This window comes from Falco peregrinus, chromosome 13 (assembly GCF_023634155.1).
Source record: "Falco peregrinus isolate bFalPer1 chromosome 13, bFalPer1.pri, whole genome shotgun sequence".
Taxonomy (NCBI): Eukaryota; Metazoa; Chordata; class Aves; order Falconiformes; family Falconidae; genus Falco; species Falco peregrinus.
In genome coordinates, this window is record NC_073733.1 from 1721283 (window position 1) to 1742612 (window position 21330).

At 53.0% G+C, this 21330-nt stretch overlaps 2 protein-coding genes across 2 annotated transcripts; both read right to left on the reverse strand.

Moving 5' to 3' along the window:
- Nucleotides 1-485: 485 nt before the first annotated feature.
- Nucleotides 486-15179, reverse strand: LOC114011520 (uncharacterized). The gene is made up of 12 exons (XM_055818132.1): nucleotides 11531-15179; nucleotides 7957-10999; nucleotides 7793-7847; nucleotides 5472-5843; nucleotides 4263-4532; nucleotides 3632-3748; nucleotides 2977-3078; nucleotides 2333-2455; nucleotides 2016-2108; nucleotides 1590-1682; nucleotides 1248-1305; nucleotides 486-667 (listed from the first exon to the last, which is right to left on the reverse strand). Exons 2-12 carry the CDS (start codon nucleotides 8140-8142, stop codon nucleotides 616-618), a joined length of 1521 nt encoding a protein of 506 aa, XP_055674107.1. The 5' UTR covers nucleotides 8143-10999; nucleotides 11531-15179; the 3' UTR covers nucleotides 486-615.
- Nucleotides 15180-15268: 89 nt separating this feature from the next.
- LOC106112367 (uncharacterized) lies at nucleotides 15269-20543 on the reverse strand. The gene is made up of 5 exons (XM_027783557.2): nucleotides 20346-20543; nucleotides 19229-19630; nucleotides 17692-17784; nucleotides 16951-16994; nucleotides 15269-15874 (listed from the first exon to the last, which is right to left on the reverse strand). Exons 1-5 carry the CDS (start codon nucleotides 20395-20397, stop codon nucleotides 15689-15691), a joined length of 777 nt encoding a protein of 258 aa, XP_027639358.2. The 5' UTR covers nucleotides 20398-20543; the 3' UTR covers nucleotides 15269-15688.
- Between the last annotated feature and the right edge of the window lie 787 nt (nucleotides 20544-21330).

Genomic DNA, 21330 nt, shown 5'->3' on the forward strand with positions numbered 1-21330 from the left:
CCCCAGCATGGGGTCAGGGCTTGTACAGACTGATTTGCATCTAAGCAAACAGCTTAAAGAGCAGGCTCAGGTCAGCTGCTGGTCCCCCCTCCCTGAGCCTCGCCGCAGCTGGGGGGACAGCTGACCCGTGGAGATGCTGTCCCACACTAAGGGGGTCAGGCAGCACGTAGAGCTGTGGATTCAGGGGAAGAGAGCCTGAGACACCCTCAGCCATCACCAAAACATGCACCGGGGAGCAACAAGTCAAGCATGGCTGTGGGGAAGGGTGGGGTGGGTGCATTTGGTTACCCATGTAGGCTTAAAAAAAGATGTGGCTTCATTATCTTATCGCCATAAACTAGCGAGAGAGACTCCTGCAACTATTTCTGAAAGTGCTTCTCTACTTTAGGGCCTGTTTTGAAAGAGAAAGGAAGGGGGAAAATGTGCATTTTGCTCCCCCCCCCGCCCCATTCTGTGTTAAATTAAAAAAAAAAAAAAAAGCAGAAACGAGTTCATTGCCCTTTATTAGAGGTGTCACAGAAGTTCCAACCCACTGAAACAGAGAGCCCTAAACCCATTAAACTAGGAAGAAAGATTGGGTTGACTCAACCAAGCGAGAAACACCCCGACAAACCTCTAACAGGTGGGAACAGCATCCCTGCTGCTGGGCTGAGACATTTCAAAGGACCTGGAAGGAAGAGGAGGTGGGATGTGCTGAGCATCGCTGGAGGCAGGGGCTCTAGTGACCCCCTCCAGTCCTGCCCCTCGCAGGGGCGAGGGCTGCAGTGGCCTTTCCCCGTGCCCACCCTTGCATGGCCCAGAGACATGACAAGACCCTATAAACGCCTGTGGGTGTGATACTTGTTCCTTTGTATCTCAGGAGGGTTTTGGCTGGGGCAAAGTGAAGCTGGCTGAGGCCCATGAGGTTGTGGTGCCCTGTGGGCTTTCCTGCAGGGCATCCAGGTTGCCTAAGCCCAAATGGCTGAAAAATCCAAAGTGCTGGGATGAAACCAGCAGGAATTAAGGCTTAAAGGCTTCAGGCTAAGGCCAGGAGGGAGATTTGAGCAGGCATTCAAGTGTTTTGCTGGATGGTGACCTCCCCCAGAGCTACCTGAACCCAGGACAAAATCAAGGCTGGGAGAGCAGCACCAGACTGCATCTTTCTTGGGTCTAGAACTTAAAACAGGGCACAGGATAGTTTCTATATCCCACTCTTTGCACTTCAAGACGGTATGAATTTACAGGGAAAAAGGCAATAGAGGATTCACCTTGCCTTCTCCACCCAGCCGGAGTCACGTTCCTTCAGCCACCCCTGAGTCGTGTGATCTGCGAAAGGACAAGTCTGTTCCCAGGCATCAGGAGAAAGTGTACGAGAGGCACCGAATGCACCGTACAGGATCTTGTACTTGGGGGATGGTGTCTGGGGCTCCCCGGGAAGGGAAATGGTCAGTGGAGAGGTCTGGGGGTCTTCACAAGAACTGAGCAAATGTCAAATAATTCATATGGCTGCTTGGTCGTGTGGGGACAGAGGGAAACCAGCTTGCTAAATATAGGGCACTCGGGGGGGTGGGGGTGGGGTGGCAGGGAAATGAAGGAGCTGGAAGACTTACAGGAGAGGAAGATGGCAAGGAGCGGGAGGGCAGACACGGCCGCTGTGCTGACCGTGAGGATGGTCAAGTCCACGAACTCGGTGCATCCTTCTTCTGTGGTCAAAGAAACCAGGTGTCAGCACAAAATGCCATCCGGAGCAAAAGAGAAAGGAGAAAGACAAATTGGCACTGTGAAAAGATGTACACATGGCAAAAAACCAAGGAAAAATTAATGGAAGTCTGAAAACTAGTTTTGCTTTTGCAAAGATTCCTCTTGCCTGAAAACTCCAATATGTTGGTTTTTTGATTTTGTTTTTTTGGGTTTTTTTTGAGCAGGTCTGACTCCCAATGGCTGAGTTGAAAGGATATAGGGATTACATATCGTGGGCAAGTTTTAGCCTCAGTGTGATAAATCCTTGGGGTGGTCCCTGGAGCATCCCCTCTCACCGTGGCGATGGTGGATGTTTTTTATGAGGAAGCTGGTCGTCAGCACCACCGAAACCACTCCTCCAGGAGCAGCATAGCCCATCGTGCGCTGTGCTGGCCGAGGGAAAGATGACAAAGTGATGTTAATGAGTGTTACGAGACGTGGATGGGGGTCTGCCCTCACCCACTGTCTGGTGTGGAATCCACCAGCCTGAGTTAGCACAGAAGTAGAAATGAAGTTTTTATGTAAAAAAGTCAAGGATGAGATTTTTGGCAAAATAAAAACCTCATGGCCCAGTTTTATCTCCCTCCCCGCCATCCCTGGTAAAACATCTCACCTGTTTTACTTTTCAGTTGGATGAGCTTTGTAGGCTGGAAGGTCACGGTGGCAGAGACCAGGAAGGTTACCACGATCACGTATGTAAGGGCGATCTCTGGCAATATGATTGCAATAGAAGGGCCTGAAAGAAAACAGGACAAGGCAGACTACTGGTTCTTGCATCTGTCTGCCACCTGCACCACTTTGTAACCCTCCACCTTAGCCCTTTCCCACCCTCTCCCGGCTCCCAGCGTTTTCACCCTGTCCTTGCAAGCAGCCTCTCCATCCCTTGAGCGTTTTAACTGCCCTTCTGCAACAGACCCTGGGAAAGGGCTCTGGGAAGGGGCAAATAGCTACATTCATTGTATGGGTGGGTGTGTAACCCACACGGTGGTCCAGCCCCCCCCACTGGCTGAGATCACTCATGGGGAAGACACATGTCGCTCTGTCTGGGTCTATCCCCACGTGTTTAGCTGTGTGACCCTCCCTCTCCAGGGCACTCCTTCCTCTCTGACCCCCGTGAGACCCTACATCTGCCACAAGGTCCTCACCCCACTGGTCTGCACAGCAAGGATTGCTTTTCTGCACCGTGCCCTGTGCAGGGAAAGGAGTGGGGTCTGCATCGCGCCACCCCCCACCTCAAACCCCACAGCCACCTCCTACCTTCCTCTCGCATCCAGAGGATCCCGGCGGTGCCTGCCAGGATGGAGGCGATGCACACCAGCCCGCAGGTGTAGGCGCTGAGCCATCTCCACAGCTCCCCCCCTAGACACCCAGAGCAGCGTGGGTTGACTGGAGTGAACCCCCGGGATGTCCTGTGCCAGTCCCACCCCTTCCTCAGGGTGGGATGCAGCTTGTCCTCACCCGGGATGCTGTGGGCTATCCCTGGCCAGGCCTGGTGGGTTTGACCCGCTCTTTAGTGTGGGTACCTGGAAAGGGCTCTGTTCCCCCCAGTGCAGTGTATTAAGCATATTCTCTTAAAAACAGAGCTTTGTAATCAAAAAATGCTCCTGAGAAACGTCTTTTTCTATAAAAGTGTCAATCGATCACCTCAGCTCTCTAGAACAAAAATATCTGGGAAGAACCAGAATCTAACCTAGCTTGAAAACAGAGTAAATCCATTTTTGCCACTAAAAAATTTTGCCAGGGAAAGTTTCTCTGTGCTTATAAAGACTTGTCGGATGATGTGAAGATGAGGTGTTCACACAGCAAGAAGGGGAATTAGCTGATTTCCAGCTCTTCCCATGGCAATGCTCCTTGCTCTCCCCCACCAGACCAGAGAAATGAGGTTTTGGCTGCCCCACAACTGCAGACTCACTTATTCTTAGCTTGTCAGACTGGCAGACAGGAAAAATTAATCCCCATCCTGAGACGGCAGCAAAGACCACGGCAACCACTGCAACCCTCAGGGCGTCCTGCAAGGGAGGGGAGAGACCTGGGAAGAAAACACCCGAGCAGCCAGGCATCAGGCCACCGGCAGGACCAGCATGGATGGCTCTGATGGGCTCCTCCATCACCAGGACAGATTCAATTTATTTGCCACCTGGTGGCAAAATCGGCACTTTCTGCAGCAGGCTGCAGCCCACGAAATGCCCAGCCTGGGATGCATGCTGCCCACAGGCTTCCCGGCCACCCCACCGCCCACATCCTGCTCACCATCACCTCAGCCGAGGGCCATCACTTGGGACCTTCTCCAAGTGGGAGCAGCCAGTCTCCTGCCACCCGTCTTGCCAAGGACGGTGCCTTGGGGGGATCAGGGACTGGGATGGCTGCTGACCATCCTACGATGGGGAGCTCCTGCCAACAGCACGTGGGCCACAACCTCACAAGAGGATGGCCAGACCTTGAGGGGATGGAGGCAAAGGGATGGGATGAAACCACCCAGGGATCCCCAGCAGAGGGTGGAGAAAAGGAAAAGCAGCAGGAGGTGAAGCCCCAGCAGCCATCACCTGCAATGGTGACGTTCAGGGAGGTTTCTTGCCAGCTTATCCCATTGCTGGCGTTGCAGGAGTAGGAGCCACAGTCTGACTTCTTTGCTGACCTCAGGTACAAAATGCTGAGGCTGTTGGAGAGGTGGTAACCTCTGTCTGAGGGAATGGGCTGCCCATCCTTCTTCCAAGTGATGGTGTCCACCTTGCCCTCCATCACCTCACAGAGGACCATGCCGGTGGCCCGGGCCACGAGAGCACTGCTCTGGAGCTGAGGGCGAGTCACGGGCTCTAGAAAGGGAACAGAAACACCAGCACTTCTCTCAGACATGCCCTGGAGCATCTGTGATGGGGATGTGGGCTGCAGTTAAGTCTTCCTTCGAATGTCCCATGCTGCACAGGGCTGCTGTACTTTCTGGGTTTGGCTTTTTTTTCTAGCAGAATTATTGCTTTTATTGCATACTGGTAAATACGGGGTGTTTTTTCCTCTCAGAAAATGAGAGAAAAAAAAAAAGGAAAAGGATGCAGATTCATTAAGATTTATGTGAGGTGGAAAGGAGAAGTGGGTGGTGAAAGGCTGTGGTAACATTATGGCAGCAATTTTATTACTGCAGAGAAAGGATAACGCCAAAGCAAATTAAGGAAATTGCCCAGAGAGATATTGAGGAGGAACTTCTGTGTTATTAAAGTGTACTCTGGTCTCTGTGGCAGCAGCTGGCGCCTGAAAATTGCAAACATCAGTTAGTATGGTCTGAGGGGAAGATTTTTTTCATGACTTCTCCATAAAGCTCACCCTGCTGGACTTAGCTCCATCAGCTCTACCTGTTCTCCTTTGTAATAGTGCTGGAGGTACTCTCCACAGGTGGCAATGGGTTGACAGCATCCTACCAGTCCCTCCTTCGCTGCACTTAGAATAGAAAACAAGGGAGGAAACTGCCTTCTCCGGGTGGACCCCAGCCCTTTGTCACAGCGAGGCACCCCAGGAGGTCTCCTTGGGCAGCATCGCCAGACCTTCTGCCCTAGGACAGGTTTGGAACCTCTTCTCAAAGCCTCCCTCGTGATGTCTCCATGCACGACAGGTTCAAAGAAACTCATGACTGACCCGCTGGACTCAGCCCAAACTCCTTCTCCAAACCCCTTTGTCAGCTGATGGTCCATACCCAGCCAAATCATACCACTGCTCAGCTTGTGGCCATCAGCTCGCTCCTCCCTCCCATGCCCACCGCTTACTGAGGACTTCCAGCAGGATTCTCAGGCTCTCCCTGTCTCCCACGTTGACAGTCACTTTGTAGATGCCACTGTCGCTTTCCTGGACATCCTCCAGCAAGAGAGATCCATTGGCTGGATGGAAAATGGCTCGTCCTGCATAGGGCACGTGGATGGCAGTGTTGTGAGACCCCCTGTAGTACTGCAGGATGGTGCGGGAGCTAGTGCCATTGAGGTACTCCCACTGCATGGAGTAGATGTGCGTGATGTTTTCCGGCCCAGGAAGCAGCACCGAGGATCCCACAGCAGCATCTTTTCTCTCGAGGGGTCCCACCGCTTCTATGGCTTGTTGCAAAGGCACCAGCAGCCCTGGATGGCAGGGGAAAGGAAGCTGAGCTGGGGGAGACAGAACAAGTCGGCGTGGCTTGGGAGAGGCTTTGATAACCCCTGTGCCAAGGACACCCAGGCAGTACTTGGACCACTTGGTCACAGCCTCTCACAAAGGCATCGCCATTGCCCGTCATGCTGCCAGGCAGGGAGACACCCCAGCTGGAGCTGATATAGGTGCTAAATACAGCACAGGGTGCTTGCAGATACATGGCTGCAGGGCTGTAAGCTTTTGCTACTTGAATTTTGTGTGTATTGCGGTGACATTTCTTCCCAGCCTGGACCCAGAAGGGACTTTCTAATCCTGATCTAATTTCCATGGCAAATTCCCAGTTACTGGTCTTGTCTGGGGCTGAAAGTGTCCACCAGCTCCCAGCTGAGAGGGACACAGCCGTCTCCCCAAAACACATGGCAATTTCTGGGCTTGGCATGACTGGGGCTCTAACAGGCGCTTGAAGACCTCTAGAGGAGCTGCTGTGGGTAAGGTCACAGCTCCCAGCCCAGGGGGAAAAAAGAAGAAAAAAAAAAAAAAGCCAGGCAGAAATCACTGTCTTGTAAAAGGGGATGCTTTAAAAAAAAGGTGAGGCTAAAAGGTGTAAAGCAAGAAGCCAGCCATAGGCAGAGGAAACCCCAAAAGGGTATTTATCTACACCGGCAGAGGTTCAGTTACTTGCCAGCAGCATTCCTAGGGCTCCTAGGAGGCTGCTCTGAAGGGGGCACCAAGATTTCTGCTAAAGGTCCTCTTCTCCTTGCCAAAGCTCAGTCTAGCCCTTGCATGGGAGCATCTGAGTCTCGCTGAAATGGGGACCAGCAGCAGTGATCCCAGCCTGTTCCCAGCCACCCTTCACCGAACGACCACAGCCATGCTTCCCAACAAAGGGAATGTCATGGAAAGACATTTCCAGCACCTGCGGCCCCCAGCACCCCGCTCAGGCAGCAAGGCGGAGGGATGCTCGGCAGGCAGGATGTGCATGAGCATCCACAGATGCTAATCTCAGACCCACCAGCTGCACCGGCTGTGTTTGCTCTTCTCCCTCTCCACCGTGTCTCGTGTCTCGCTTCCTGCCCCGATAAGCAGATGTTTGTGTGCATTTACACTGCCGCCTGCCGCCTCTGCAAACAATTCTGGAAATTGCCCCTTGCACTCTGACTGGTGATTTCTCTTAGCAATTTTGCAGCATAAGTGGGAAAGAAAATAGGTGTAAATCAAGCTCATCTGACGATTTTAATTTCTCCCTCTCATAACCTTGAGAAACAGCTACCAGCTTTTATTTCTGTGCCTTCATGCCCCCCAAACTTTAAGACATGCAAGGAGAAGAAACAATCTTACGACGGAAAATCCCTTTGGTCTGGGAAAACACTACTTATACAGGACACAGGGTACCACTAGTAGAAGATAAGAGAAAATACTTAATCACAGGCATCTTTTACAACTGCAATATTCAAAGCTTATCCTATAGACGCTCAAACAGAGCTTGCTCACACCACGGCATCCAAAACTCTAGGTACATTGTAATGGGTTTTGGTGACTTGATTAATGGGTAATTGCTGGCTCTGAAAATCTTTGTACATCTGTGCTTCAGGGCAGTTAGTACATATATAAGGACCACAGTGAGATTGCTCACATGAGTATAACTGCAATAAATTTTGTGGGTTTGCATATATCAGCCCCCATATAAATCTGTCTGCAGTACCCTTTTAGCCTCGGCACTGTGCCTAGCTCTTGAGCTGCTTCTCCCTCCTCTGTCTTTAAAGAGCGAAGCAGAGACACTGTTCCCTTCCAGGTTAAGCGTTTTGCCCCATCTAAAAAATCTAACTTAAAAGGACCAGAGATGCTCATGCACACTTGCAAAGCCCTGCTGAAGCCTCGGGCTCGCTGCGGGTTTGCAACAGGCAAGGATCTGGCCCAGAGAGCACTGGATGGCACTGGCACCTGGCCCAGCCTGGGGACAATTTACCTGCAAGGAGCAGCCAGCTGGTCCCCAGCAGCTTTGCAGAACGGCACGTCAGCATCTGTCAAGGAAGAACAGCTCAAAAATTGCTATGTTTTTAAAATGTCTTAATTTCCTTCAAAACTGCCTTGAATTCCACTCTGCAATAAGAGTAACCGGTCAGGCTGTACCGTGTGAGGAGTTCCACAGTTGTCAGGACCGGATTTCTGACGCTGACGAGGGCAGTGCGGTGGATGGTCCCAGTCTGGTCTGGCTCCAGCCTCACTGTGTTCCTGCCGACTGCTCCTCCCCGCGGACCCTTCCCGGGAGGCTCCCGCTGTCGGGCAGCAGCTGCCCGCTCTTGCCCCCGTGCTCATCGGTGCTGGCCACTCCCCGGCGCTGCGAGTGGGCAGCGTGGGCAGGCAGAGCTGCCTGCTCACTGCCTGCACGGCCGGCTCCTGGCGCTCAGAGCCCGGACGGCCTTTCTGCCGGGGCAGAGCTGCAATGCACCCCAGAAGTGGTCCCCCTCCAAGAAATGCTGAGCTTGATTGCCAGGCCAAACCAGGGGGAATAACTCATCCAACTCTGCTTCTAGGAGAACTTTCCTATGTCAGTTCTCACAGCAGTATGAGTTACAGGGGATGTCCCTGATCATCTCCATGGTCTGAGTCCAGAAGATCCATCCCTGTCCCTTTCTTACAGCTCTATCATCTTCCATCCTGTCCCTGGGAGAGGAGCCCAGTGGCCTGAGCAGAGCAGAGGTTCAACTCATCCTCCAGCCTGTTCCTAGCAGTGGCCAGGGGCTCAGACAGAGCTCCAAAACACTTGTCCCACTGCAAGTGCCTTTTTCCTCCAGCAAGGCAGGTGTAGACTGGGATCATCCATGTCCCACAAGCTTTCTGCAAAGGCAATTCTAGTTTAAGGGGGAGACACTCCTGGGATCAGAGGAGCACCTGGGGACCAAATTTCATGCTCTAGACAGGAGAGCAGGGGGATGAGAGACTTGGGAAGGTTTGAGCTTGGCCCCAGAGCGCAGGGGAAAGCTTTCCTGCCCTGCCGAGCGCGGCTGGCCCTGTCTGACTCCCATGGACCACCAAAACCAGAGCAAGATGTGTCTGGGACACGACCACTGTGTGTTAAGCATTAGGAAAAACTGGGTGAATACAGATGTCATCGGGTCCAGAGCACCAACACGGTGACACCTGCTGGCTCCATCAGCCAGGGAAAGCACCCAGCCCACACCTCCCGCCTGACCCGTATGCCGTGCTCAGCCCGATGCTGCCCTTGCCATCCCTTTTCCCATTTCTTGACCCTTTCTTTCTCCACCTGTCTCCTTCCAAATAAATGTGCTTGTAATTACTTTCCCCCCTTGGTCTTCCTTTTGCGGCATCCATCTACAAATTTATTCCTGACACCATTCCGCACACAATCTCAGCTGCAGCTGGTATTACCAGTTTGATTTTGCCTGGGTGATGCTGGCTTTGTGCGTTTTCTCCCTGGGAGGTCCCCAGTGCTCCCTGCGGTTATCCGAGAGAGAGACAGTGGGTTGTTTCTCATTTCTCACCACCACAAAACCTAGCTGCACCTTGCACACCGGCTTAGGGTTCTGATGTTCCTCGTGCTGTAATCTGCCACTTCTGCTGACTGCAGCAGCTTCCTACACCCTGAGAAGGGCTGCTTAGCCCCAGGCTGGAGCCCAGGCAGCGACTGTCGTCCACCTGCAGGCCCAGGGGCTGGACGGACCTTTTCGGACAGGAAGGACAATGACCTTTAAGATGAGTGGAGCTTACAACTAGGTTGGTACAAACTTATGCCAAACATGTTTTTGGTGTTTGTGTTAGAGGGGAGGCTGCTCCCACTCAGGTTCTGCCTTTCACAATGTTTTGTTGCCAACTGTGCATTTAGTTTAACTTCTCGTTTACCCTGTGCCCAGCAGAGCGCAGGTTCTCTGCTCCCATCTGCTCGGTTCCTCAATGCAGGGCCGGGTATTTGCGGGGTCATATCACAAGCCCATTGGCTTTTTGCCATCACAGCAATGGGCTGCTGCATCCTGCATGCATTTTGCATGAGCTTGGGATGTCTGAGAAGCTAAAAGCAACCGCAAGCAGTGCAAAAGCACAGGCACAAGATTTGAGCTGGAAAATGCAACTGTGTCCTTTCCCCAGGGACGTTCCTTCCCTGGAGCAGCACATTTCTTGGGTAGCCCTTGGCAGCTGCAATGGATGCATCAATGTGCAACCATTCACCCACTGCAGGATGCAGCTTCTGTTCTTCAGACAGGTTATTTCATTTCCTTGCAGGAAAGGTGAGCTACTGTAGATGAGTGTTGCCCAACCCCTGTTCCCACCATGTCCCCATCATCCACATGCACCTCTTCATTTAATTGCTCCAAAGAGTAGTTTTTATCAGTCATGCTATTCTGGCCACATTAATCCTTCCAGGCTGCTGGAAGGAAACTTTAAAAACATATTCTCAACTTAACCTTAGATAAACTGAATGAAAAAACAAGGCACATTTCCACTAGCGCTTAGCTGTCTTTTCTGTCACTTGTGTTGCACCCTGCACCTTCTGAGGGGCTGGAAGAGACCAAACAGCAAATAGAGCAGCACAAAACCCTGTAAATATTGGCTGTGAGGAAGAATTTGCACACTCGCTGCTTCGGGCCAGTGCAGCTTATTGTGGTTGGAGAGAGATAAGAGCAGCGGGTGACCATCAGCAGATGTGAAAATCATACTGCAGGGTGTCTAAAAGCAGAACCCCAGGTCCTTCTCTTTTCCCAGTCCCACACTGCTGCAACTCCTAAGTCACAAAGGGGCAATCGTTGGTCTCTGGCAGAAATCAGAAGTGAGCAGATGAAAAATAAATTGCATCTGCTGGTTGAACTCAGCACCCCTGTTGCAGATAGTGGTTGGAGAGCCCTCCATCCCCAGCAGGACCAAGCCCAGGGTGCAACAAGCATGTGCATGGACCAGCTGCTGCTGCTCACCCCCTTCTGTGGTCCCCAAGCCGGAGCAGACAAACTACCACCCCTCTACAGTCAAGGGGAAGGGGGAAAGACTCCTGAGTCCTGCCCACAAAATTACTGATGTGGACAGTAGCATGCTGGGGCAGTTGGGTAAGGAGAGGACCTTGCTGTGGCCAGCATGCTCCTGGCCATCACAGATATTCGTATGGGTGCTCAGCAGAGGTGTCTGCATCCAGCTGTGTGTACGGGGGTGTCCTGAAATTCTGCACCTAGGATGAAACAAGAGGGAAAAACCCAACCAGTAAAAAGGAGTCAGATTCACCTGATCAGTCCCAGTGAAGAAGGTGCAAAGAGGTGCAGCTCGAAGCTTTGGCAGACAACTGTAATCTTGACCATGCTGTGTTCATCGCCTTAGATCAGCTCAGGTAGCCATGATATGCATGTCGTAGGCTCTGAGCAACCCCTGTGCAAGGAACAACTGTGACAGTTTTTCCCTCTAAACAAATAGTGTGGCTGAATCTCAGAACACCAGAACAGCTGAGGTTGGCTCTGGAGGTGAACTAGTCCAAGCCCCTGCTCATGCAGGGGCACCTAGAAGCAGGTTGTCAAGGACTGTGTCTGGGTCCAGTTGTTCAGCAAGTTTTCAACCCAAAAACCTGATAAATCCACTTATCTAACTCATACTTCATCACCTTTTCTATGAGGGTGCTATGGGAGATGGCATCTCAGGGCCCAGGTCCCTTTCAACCCAAACCGGCGGCTATGACTAGCTTGCCCAGCTTGCTTAGGTGCTGCCTAACCTGATCCTCTCCCACCAAAAGAGTCCTCCTTGCTGTGGACTTTCTGCAGGCCCTGGAGCTGCTGAAGGCCAGCCTCAGTGAGAAGGCATTGGGTGCCTCGGCCATGTCCTTTGTCCCCAGCAGCAGTCTCAAAGGAAGACATTCAGCCACATGGACCTAAGATGGATTGAAACATGGAGGAATAAATTATGACAAGCAGCAAGGCTGTTGAGAGGACCAGTGTGCCACTTGAAGACTTTAAAATACAAGGCTAGACGTACCCCGCTGGAGGAAGCCTTGCACTGAGATGCAGCCAGCGCACACCTGAGGTCTGCAAGCACTGAGCTACACTGACCTTTAAGAGCTTCAAAGAGCAAACAAGTGCCTGGGGGCAAAGCTTGGTGAAGATGCTGCTCAGAGAAGGAAATGAAAAGGCGGAGGCAGCTGTTAAGGCTACGGCGTGGGTTAGAGACAGGGACGGGAGACACAGTGTAGGCAAAGACCCAACACCACCTGCGGTAGGAGCTCAGGGTGAGCGAAGGGTGGAGAAGGTAGAAATGGGGAAGCATGCGTGAAGAGCATGGTGGAGCAAGTGTGGCCAGACTTGTCTCCTTGCATTTGTATTTTTTTCCTCCAGTAATTTCTGCAGTTTCTTCTCCAGTTTGCATGCAATGTGTTCTCCCTCCCACGGAGATGAGACCCCAGCTGCAGCCTTGCAGGCGCTTGGTCTCTGGGGCTGCAAGAGGAGCTGTGGGCTTGTGGTGAGGGCTTCACAGCTGCTCCGCTCTGTGGGGCCTGCATTGTCCTCCCCCAGTCTACCAAGATTTGGTAGACTTGCAGTCTACCAAAGAAGTACAGCATTTCAACAGCACGAAGCCACAAAGGCAGTTATCCGGCTAGTGTATCAGCCAGCATCGAGGACAGGTCTGGGTAAGCCTCATTAGCACAAAATCGCATGTAATTAGTGCTAATGCAGCATCTTGCCAGCCACCAGCAGACACTTGCCTCTCTTCGGATCTACTGCTACCCAGCTCATCTGTCTGGTGGGAAGAGCAGCCGCTGCTGGCAGCGATGCATAGGCTAAAGCAAATGGACCAGAGCCTGCAAGCTCCAGAGCAGGCATGTAATGGAAGAGCCTGTTTTTCCTGGTTGACACGTTTGGCAAATGACATGCACATTATACAACTGACAAAAAAAATGAGTGCAAGCAGCACCTCACTGCTGAAGATCCCGTTAAACCCATCACTCCAAATCCTGGGCCTCCAGTCAAGCCAAAACCCAGCCTTCCTCCTAATTATGCCTGACAGGCTGAGCATGGCAGAAACTGAATATTAGCTCAAAACAAGAAGGGGAAAAGCAAGCGAGTTTTTAGAAAGTAACTAAGCTTAGTCTTCCTACAAGCATGCTAAAGCAAAGATGAAAACTGCAGCTCTTCTGCAAACTGTCCAGGAATCTGCTGCTCGCCGAGACCTCGCTGGTCCCTTCCTTTCCACGCCACTGCCAGCTCACCAGGCCAGAGAGGGGCCAGCCCTGTGGCACGGCTCCTTCCTGCCAGAGCAGCCCTCCTCGCCCTCTGCACCAAGGGCTCCAGCCCCAGAGACCTGTCTTTCAAAAGCTGATGCTGGCTGTTGATGGGGAATAAGCTTAAAGAGACGGCAGACCTCACCCCTGGGAAAAGGGTTGTTTGCAGAAGCAGCTCTAACGAGGCTGAGCAGGGTCAGTAAACCACAAAAATACCACATTGCACCTTTGTGCTACACCTGGTCAAGCCCCATGCCAGCACGCTGCTCGGAGTTAAGCCTCGTACCCCAGGCACTTCATATGGAGAAACACACCAGCCCACCACGCGGATTTTGCTAGCTAGCTCTGCTTTCCAGGCCCAGAAGAAGGAAGATGGCCAGTCAAAGCTAACCTCATTCCTGTAGCTCAAGAAAACACCTGAGCCGAGGTCAGCCCACCTCGTAGGGGTGCCGCAGCTCCTGGTGTAACACCAAGACTCGAGTCCCACAGGGGGGATTTAATCCCCTCGTGAAGCGCAGGTCCACATGCAAGTGTCCAAAACAAACCAGCAGCTCAGGGCATGTGCAGCTTCAAGGTGATGGGTTGTCCCTCCCCGCTGGGTACCGCTGCACAAAGCACAGGCCAGGGCAAGGGGAGGGAGGTCTGGGGCGGTCCGTGCCCTGCGGCAGCTAAGGAGCTTTACTGCACTCATGGTTTGGCAGAGCATCAGGGCTTGCTCCTGCCTCTTGGTCTTACCTTCTGGGAAGCAGTGGCTCAGCCTGGCGTGTTTCTGTGAGTCAGCCCATGGGCTGGGCTCCCCGGAGGTATTTTCTCCAGGAGGGAGTCTGTTCTGGGAGACACAGATACTGGTAATGGGGCAGTTGTGTTTCTGGGTGATTAGTGGATGCACAAATTTAGTTCTAGGTCTTCATTTTGCTCCAATCCTGAGATGATTTTGTGGCTCACCAGGCATGGGGGGTTATTCTGCTGACCCTTTCAATGAGCTGTGTGGCTGCTGGCAGGTGTCAAGGACCAGATCAGTGTCCTGAGCATCCTCTCTTGCCTCCCTCCCCCTGCATTCCCCAGGGATGGTGTTTCCAAAGTCCTTCAGCAGTGGGGCAGAGACAGCCCCCAGCTCTGCCAAGAGGACTGGCAGTAAGGCAGTAACCGTATGTGCTTTAGCCTGAAGACTGAAAGCCGTATGGCCTGTGTACTTATTTGCTACTTCACTTTTTTTAGTACTTTCATCTCTCCTGAACTTAAAGCCTCGCATTAACCACAGCAGTAGGTCTATCTTTACCAAACGCAAACATTCAGTTTTTGTGACTGCACTGAACCACAAAATGCTTCTGTTTTCTGCAGCAGAGCTCTGCCATCCTGACTGCTGGCAGGGCTTTCCAAGAGCAGAGACGCCGGGCCACGAGGCAGGTCTTCTACCTACTGCCAGGAGAATGGCTGGTGGATGCTCAGCTGGAGATGCAGCTGAGCAGAAAGCAAAAGCTGCACGTGCCACTGCATGTCTCTCTCCAGGAAAAGATTTCTTCCTTGGCTAGCAGCAGTCAGGAGTGTTGGCGGCAGCCTTCAGCGCTGCTGAAGGTGTTGGATGCTCTTTCCTTGCTTCCTGGAAGGAAGAGGGCAGGAGTGAAGGTGCAGCACCGGTGGGAGCAGCCTCCTTGTGCGTGGTACTTTGAACATCATCTTCAGCATCATCCCTCTTGAATGTCATCCCAGATGACAGAGGAGCACTCAAAAGGAAGAGAGGCAGCAGCAGCACCTTCCATGCTCTGTTCCAAGGGAATCCTGCCCTGCAGCCTGGCATCATCACATGTACCAACAGCAGCTGCCATTGGGAGATGCCAAGGGCTCTCATCCTTCTATAGCATCCACTTTTTATTGTATGTAGCCATGTTTTGGTCCATACTACCTGGCTTTCTGCAAAACCCAGAGGGAAACAAAATCCATTTATGCCCTCACTGCATTTTAAAGATGCCTGAAAAAGCTAGTGCTGCTGAGGGAGATGCTGCCTTTTGATTTTAAACTAGAACTCCACAGCTCAGCTTTCTTCCACCCGTGCATACCATTCTGAGGAAACAGCACTAGGTGCCAGGACCATCCTTGTGCTTCAAAAGGACATTTCAAAACAACAGAGGAACCTGTTGCCCTGGGATCCCAAGGTCAAGCAAACACCATTGTAGGAAGAATCTGCTCATCAATTACTTGCCATACTTACAAAAATAAGGACAACTTTTCAGAGTAAAGTATCTTCATACATTCTTTTAATATGACAAGGAACAATATGATAGTAAACTTGGGACACACAACTAAAATCTATTTGATGTTCTCCATTACCCCGTAAATCAAGGTGAGTCTATGGACTTCCCACAGACAAACTCTTGATTTGCCTTTGCCTTAGGCATTTCTTATGTTGGATGGCTCTGTACTCTAAGGAAGCCTCAAGCAGGAGTTAAAACCAGCTCACCTCCTCAAATTCAAGAGAGGCTGCAGTTCAAGGCAAACTAATGCATTTCTGTACTCTGTTGCTCCCAGCCCTTTACAGCCTAGGCTTAGCATGCAGAGCTGCTGGAGGGGGAGCATCAGCACAGGCAGCATCAGTGACAAAAACATCCTCTTTGCTTTGAGGCACAACTACCTTCTGCGATGGTCCTGCAGCTCCCACAGTCAAACCAGGAGATGGTAGGGGCCAGGGTCCAGCCCTGGGGGACCAGGAGCAGTTATAGATGCATACATGACCTCTGGTGTTGGTCTTGGCTGTGACTGTTCAAACCTGTCTGCAACTGTGGCATAAATGGTTGCCACGTTCCCCACTGCAGCGCTTTCCACGTGGGCCTCCTCCATGCTGGAGACCTAGAGAAATACAAAGGAAATACCAAAGATGAGAGCCTTCTCCAGAGGCTGCGTGGGGATCAGGAAGGGTCCAGAGCTGGTCTGCACCACCAGGAGCCGGCAGAGGCAGGAGCTATGTAAAGCCCAGGTGGCCCTCACTTGTGATAGCAGGGAGGAACATTGGTCCCAGCAACCCTACCCCATGGATGCAAAAGTGGCTCAGCCCATCGGGTACACCGGAGGGTGACATCTACTTTGCCCAAGGACCTCTCAGCTAAAACAGACACAACCTGGGGAGCCGATGGGGGAGCTTGATGGACACTGGAAAGGGAGATGAAAACCTCTGCTGAAGTTTTGTTGCATTTCCAGACCAGAGAGCACAGGGGTGGGGAACCTGCCCTCAACCTGGGCTATTTTCACTGGGAAAAAAAAAAAAAAAAAAAAAAAAAAAAAAAGCACAAAACCCTCTTTGGCCTCTTTGTGTAGAAAAACTGTTGGCTGGAAGTACCTGCATGACATGCTTTCTGGGGTACTGTAGTACTTCTGGGACATCTGCCACCCCCAAGGCATCAGCTTCTCCAGCACTACGTGGTGGGCAGAGCAATGACTTGAGCCATCTGGCTCTCATGTCTCCTTATTTTTTTTTACTTCTTTCTCTGCTTTATTTTTCATGGGTAAAACTCTGTGTGAGACAAGTCCCGAGATCATCCACGCTGATCTCTGGAGAAGCGCTTTAAGGTAAGTTTGGTTGGCTAGGAAGCAGGGAAGGGATGACTATCTGCACGTTTCTCTGCATGTATCCATTTGGCATTTTCCTTGCTGCTGCTGGGCAAGGCTGTCCCAGGGCTCCTGGGCCAGGGAGGGAAGGCTGGCGGTGCCTCGGGGTCTGCCTGGGGGGGAGGTGGAGGGGAAGCATGCAGCCGCAGTGCGGTTGGGGAAAGGGCAGGCGCTTTGCAGCCTTCCCTTACAGTAATGAATTAACTTCCTGATTTTATACCCAGCACCCAATTCTTGCAGCTCAGTATGTCTTATTCAAGCCAGCAGTTAGCAGTTACCCAGCTGCCTGTGTGCAAAAGCTTTCCAATTTTCCCCTGTACCTGCTGTTGTTTAATGACTTTCCTCTTCTGCTGCCGAGCTGCACCTAGGAAAAAAGAGTTTTATTATCTGGCAGAGACATTGATGGTCTGCACCTTCCTCTCTCCCAGCACTGGAGAACCAGGATCACCCTACTGGCCCTTTCACTGGCGAGGTGGCGTGGATTTTGCTTTTAAGGTGGAGATTTCTGTAACTACATTCTCTCCCTTGAAAAGAAATGAATTTGTTTCCTGCCGAAGGCATCCTCAGGGATGCAGATTTGGAAGACATCACTAGTGGAAGCTGTGGGGATGCGCACCTTGTCAGCTTGCTTTAAAGTGAAAACATCCCAAGATACCCTCCCCAGGTGGAGTTCTAAAGTAGCTACAACAGAACAGTCATGGCCACACTTAGAGGGTGTGTTTCGAAGTCCTTGAAATTGTACCTCTTTTACAGATGAGAGATGTTACAGTATCTTGATTCTGGTCTCAGTGCCAAAAGGTATGAGTTCTCCAGAAAACCATTGCAACACCCCCTTAGCTCTGCTAAGCTGCATTATGAACTTGAAATATATTCAGTGACTCTTATGACTGGAAGGAGGTGGCACATTTGAGAGATGCTCTTACAGAAGGAATAATTTTGGTGTGAAGAGCAGAACCCAGGCAACTCTGGAGCCCTTCACTACCTGTAACACCCGGGAATATGCCTGTGCAAGCTGGAGGGTGCAGCCTGGAAGGATAAAAAGCCAGAGCAGATCCACTCACCTCGGCGCCTTGTGCAGTAGAACAGCAGGAATAGCAGGGGGAAGATTGAAGAACAAATCCAAATTGCATAGTAACGGCCTTGGCTGCTCTCATCTGTTTGAAATAAAATAGTTGGTGTATTTCTTAAGCAACAGTGTTTTCTAACTGCAGTAGCTTCACCACGTTTTCCAGAGCGCTCCTGTTGATTTCAGCACTCTTGGGATCAGAAAGCAGCACGAGGAGCTGGAGATAGGCAAGCAGGTGAGAGGAAATACCGCATTGCAAAAAGCCAACCCACACCTACAGCTCAGGCATCACTGAGTTTCCTTTCCTGCACCGACTGCTGCACGTCTGCCTGCGCGGTGTGCACCCCATGGGCTGCGTGCCCTGCGCCAGGGGGGTGCTGTGACTGACACCGGCAGCCCTTGGAAGTGCTGCACCTGGGTACTGCGGGTGCTCAGCATGGAGCCAGGCAGGGCTCAGCCTCATAACTGGTCCCTGGGTTTTGTGATCGGCATCTTCCCCCAGCCCCAAAGCCACGTGGAAGTGCAGGGGCTGTGCAGGAGGGTTCCCTGGCCACAGTACCGGGAAGACAGCCGACAGCTTCACCCCAGGCCAGCCAGAGGCTGGAACTTGAGTGTCAGCCCAGAAAATATTCTCAGAGACATTTCTGTCCTGCAGAGAGCACGAGCCATGTGCATGCCTCATGGCACTGCTGGAGGGGCCAGGGAAGGAGCTCGCTAGTCCTACCACAGAAGGCACAGATGTTCATACATGGATTTGTTCTGACCCACGGCAGATACTGCCACAGAGGTTATTTCATGTGCTTTGTTTGCAGGGTGGCAGCAGAGCTGAGGAAGAGTCACTGGTACGCAGGAGGCATGCTGTGCCTTGTGCCTTGAGAGATGGCGGAGACCCAGCAGGGGAAGCAAAACCCAAGGAGGGAATTGCGAATTTACTGAGTGCAAAGTTCGGTCTTCAAAACCCCTTTGTACACTGTGGTGAGTGATAAACCAACCAGGGAACAGCAAGAGACAACAGCAAGAGACACACACAGTGAGACAGATGGGTGTGGGGCACATCATCAGGACTATGTGGCAGCGCAGCTGGCTGCCCCATGATATACGCATCTTGCATGGTCATAAACAGCAATCGCTTGGTATATTTTTCTTAGCCAAAGATTTATCCCTGAGCACCCCGCTCTCCCCAGTGAATACTGGATTTATTCCAGCACAGGACCCAAACCCACCCACCTCTCATCTGCAGCCATTTGCGTTGGGTAACCGCAAGATTGGCAGAAGAGCATTTCTCATCAGAGACAACCAGCGGCAGAGGAAGCCCTTACACTGTGGTGGAGCTGGCACTGTGGGACAGGATGGGTTCTCTATCATAGGAAGAAAAGACCTACAGCACTGTATAAGACATCCCTGGAATTTCTCCCTTCACGGCAGAAGCTCATCCCTTCAAGAGGAGGGACAAATACTCCAGCACCCACTCCGTCCGCACGTGTGGCGGGGGCAGTGTGGGACGTGCCTATGCTGAGCACAGTCATGCTTACCTGGAGGCGGTGGGCTGGAAGGCTGCTCATGTACCGTCAGGGTGATGGTCAAGGTTTGGGGTGGTGGTCTGAACGTGACAGTGTAGCCTCTGCTATCGCTGAGCTGCAGGTTCTGCAGCAGCAGGGACCCATTCTCCGGAAAGACCTTCGTGCGGCTCTGGTATGTGGCGTAGGTGAAACAAGTTGCAAAGCAGGAGCTGGGAGTGCCTCTGGCACCCAGGGAGCAGTTGTACACCGTGCAGGTGGTGAACGGGCCCTGGCTGTCATTGAGTGCCCAGAGAATCCACACTGGGAAGCAAGGGGCACCATCAAACCTGTAGGAGATGGGCAGCAGCACAGACTCACCCACGGTGCCATTGACCGAATCCTGATGGATTTTGACATGGATACCCAGGTTTCTCCCTGCAGAGAAGGGCAAGAGGCAGATGAGTGGTGAGAGAGCACAGGCTGGACCCACTGCCCCTTCCCCTCTTTAAACACGGCCCCACGCAGGCATTTGCAGCACACCTCGCCCCACCTCCCCCTGCGCTGCAGCCCCACGCACAGAAGCTGCTTCTCAGCAACACGCAGCTGCTGCATCCCTGTTTTTGGGGGGCTTCACAGGGGACCCGAGCTCTGGCAGAGAGGGGCTCTGCCTGCGCAGCGCTTGCAGGGAGCTGTGTTGTCTGCGCCTGCCCGTGAGCCAGAGCAGCAGCCCCGCAGGGAGCTGTGAGATGGGCCCCAGTCATCCAACACCCCCGGTGTTATTTGTGCCTTGGCCCTTGCGCACACTGCACCGTTCCACAGCTGGGTTTGCCTCTCTGGCCACCTCCACGTGAAGCAGCTCTTGGTCCTTGCACCCTGATAGGAGAAGGGGAGGCAAAGGCACAGCCCCCTCCCGCTCCTCATCTACCAGCGGATGGAGCAGCCCCTGCCACCATGACCTTGCCTGGGACTGACGCCAGAGCAGGTCCCCATTGCCAGCTGTCACAGGGACGGGAGTCCTGGGTGCCACCAGCGTGCTGTTGCCACCACCCAGCCAAGGAGCCACACCAGCATCACCCTCCACGGACCCCTCTGTGAGCTGCTCCCGGCAGCACACCCTGTGCCCTGGGACCCCAGCGCAGCCCAGACTCACCGAGGAGCAGCAGGAGGGAGCCGAGGCTCCAACGGCACCAGCCGGAGGACATCTCCTCTGGGTGCTGGGGCCAGCCCCGCCGCAGCAGGGGAAGCGGGAGCTCTGGGCAGCCGGTCACCACGCTGCCAGTGCGGGGTCAGAGTGGTCAGAGTCGGCACCGAGGCAGCCAGCGAGCATCTCCGAGCTGTCGCCTTGACAGAGGAGGAAGTCGGTGACTCTTCCTCAGTCCCCAGCGCAAGCCCAGGCTTTCTTCCTGTGCTCGGCGATCGCAGCCCACAGGCTGCTGCAACTGCTGGCGGTGGGACCCGGGGAAGAGTAGGGGTCCTGGGGGACAGCCAGCTGGCTGCCGGCCCTCACCCAGGAGAAAGGGCTTGCAAAGCCCCAGCCAGAGGAGCAGAGCCGCGGGCAGGCTCAGCGCAGATCCCAGCAGGCAGAGATGAGGGGGAGCCCAGTGCTGCGGAGGGAGGTGCTGCTCATGGGGGGCTGGGGGAGCCCAAAGCAGGCACTGCTCGTGGCAGAGAGCTGCTGCCGCGACCACGGAGCATGGCAAGGACAAGGGGGAGCTGCAAACATGGGAGCAAGGGGACAGCTCTGCCCCAGGGAACACCCAGTCCCCCATGCCAGCTCCTGCTCCCCAGGTTCATGATGGCCAGCACCTCGTCAGCAAGGGTGGTTGCAAGGTGGTGGGTTGGGGCTCTCTCTCACGCAGCCGTCCTGCCTGAGAGGCAGCTGGAGCAGCAGCAGAGCCCCGTCGGTCTAGTTCAACTTAATCTTGGTTGCTTATTCTCAGAGCTGACCACGGCTTTGTGACCACCATGGTGGGATGTGGGCCAGTGCTGGGGGAGCACGGCTGCAGCGGGGACGGGGCTACGAAGCTCTACAGCCCTCTTGGCTGCAACAGCACCGTAAGATGTCATGGGGTCACCTCATCTTGCCTGGTCACAGCAGGAACGTGACCATGGACAATGCTGAGAGGTGTCCACTT

Bases quoted from the DNA above. Each gene is read 5' to 3' on its own strand.
- LOC114011520 (XM_055818132.1), bottom strand. From the start codon at position 8,142: ATGAGCACGGGGGCAAGAGCGGGCAGCTGCTGCCCGACAGCGGGAGCC. The intron at 2,456-2,976 runs GTAGGAGGTGGC...GTTTTCTTTCAG, and splicing joins CCTCTGGATGCGAGAGGAAG to GCCCTTCTATTGCAATCATA. The intron at 1,306-1,589 runs GTAAGTCTTCCA...GTCCTTTCGCAG, and splicing joins CCTTGCCATCTTCCTCTCCT to ATCACACGACTCAGGGGTGG.
- LOC106112367 (XM_027783557.2), bottom strand. From the start codon at position 20,397: ATGTCCTCCGGCTGGTGCCGTTGGAGCCTCGGCTCCCTCCTGCTGCTC. The intron at 17,785-19,228 runs GTAAGCATGACT...TATTTCAAACAG, and splicing joins TTCCAGCCCACCGCCTCCAG to ATGAGAGCAGCCAAGGCCGT. The intron at 15,875-16,950 runs GTACAGGGGAAA...GTATTTCTCTAG, and splicing joins AAGTCATTAAACAACAGCAG to GTCTCCAGCATGGAGGAGGC.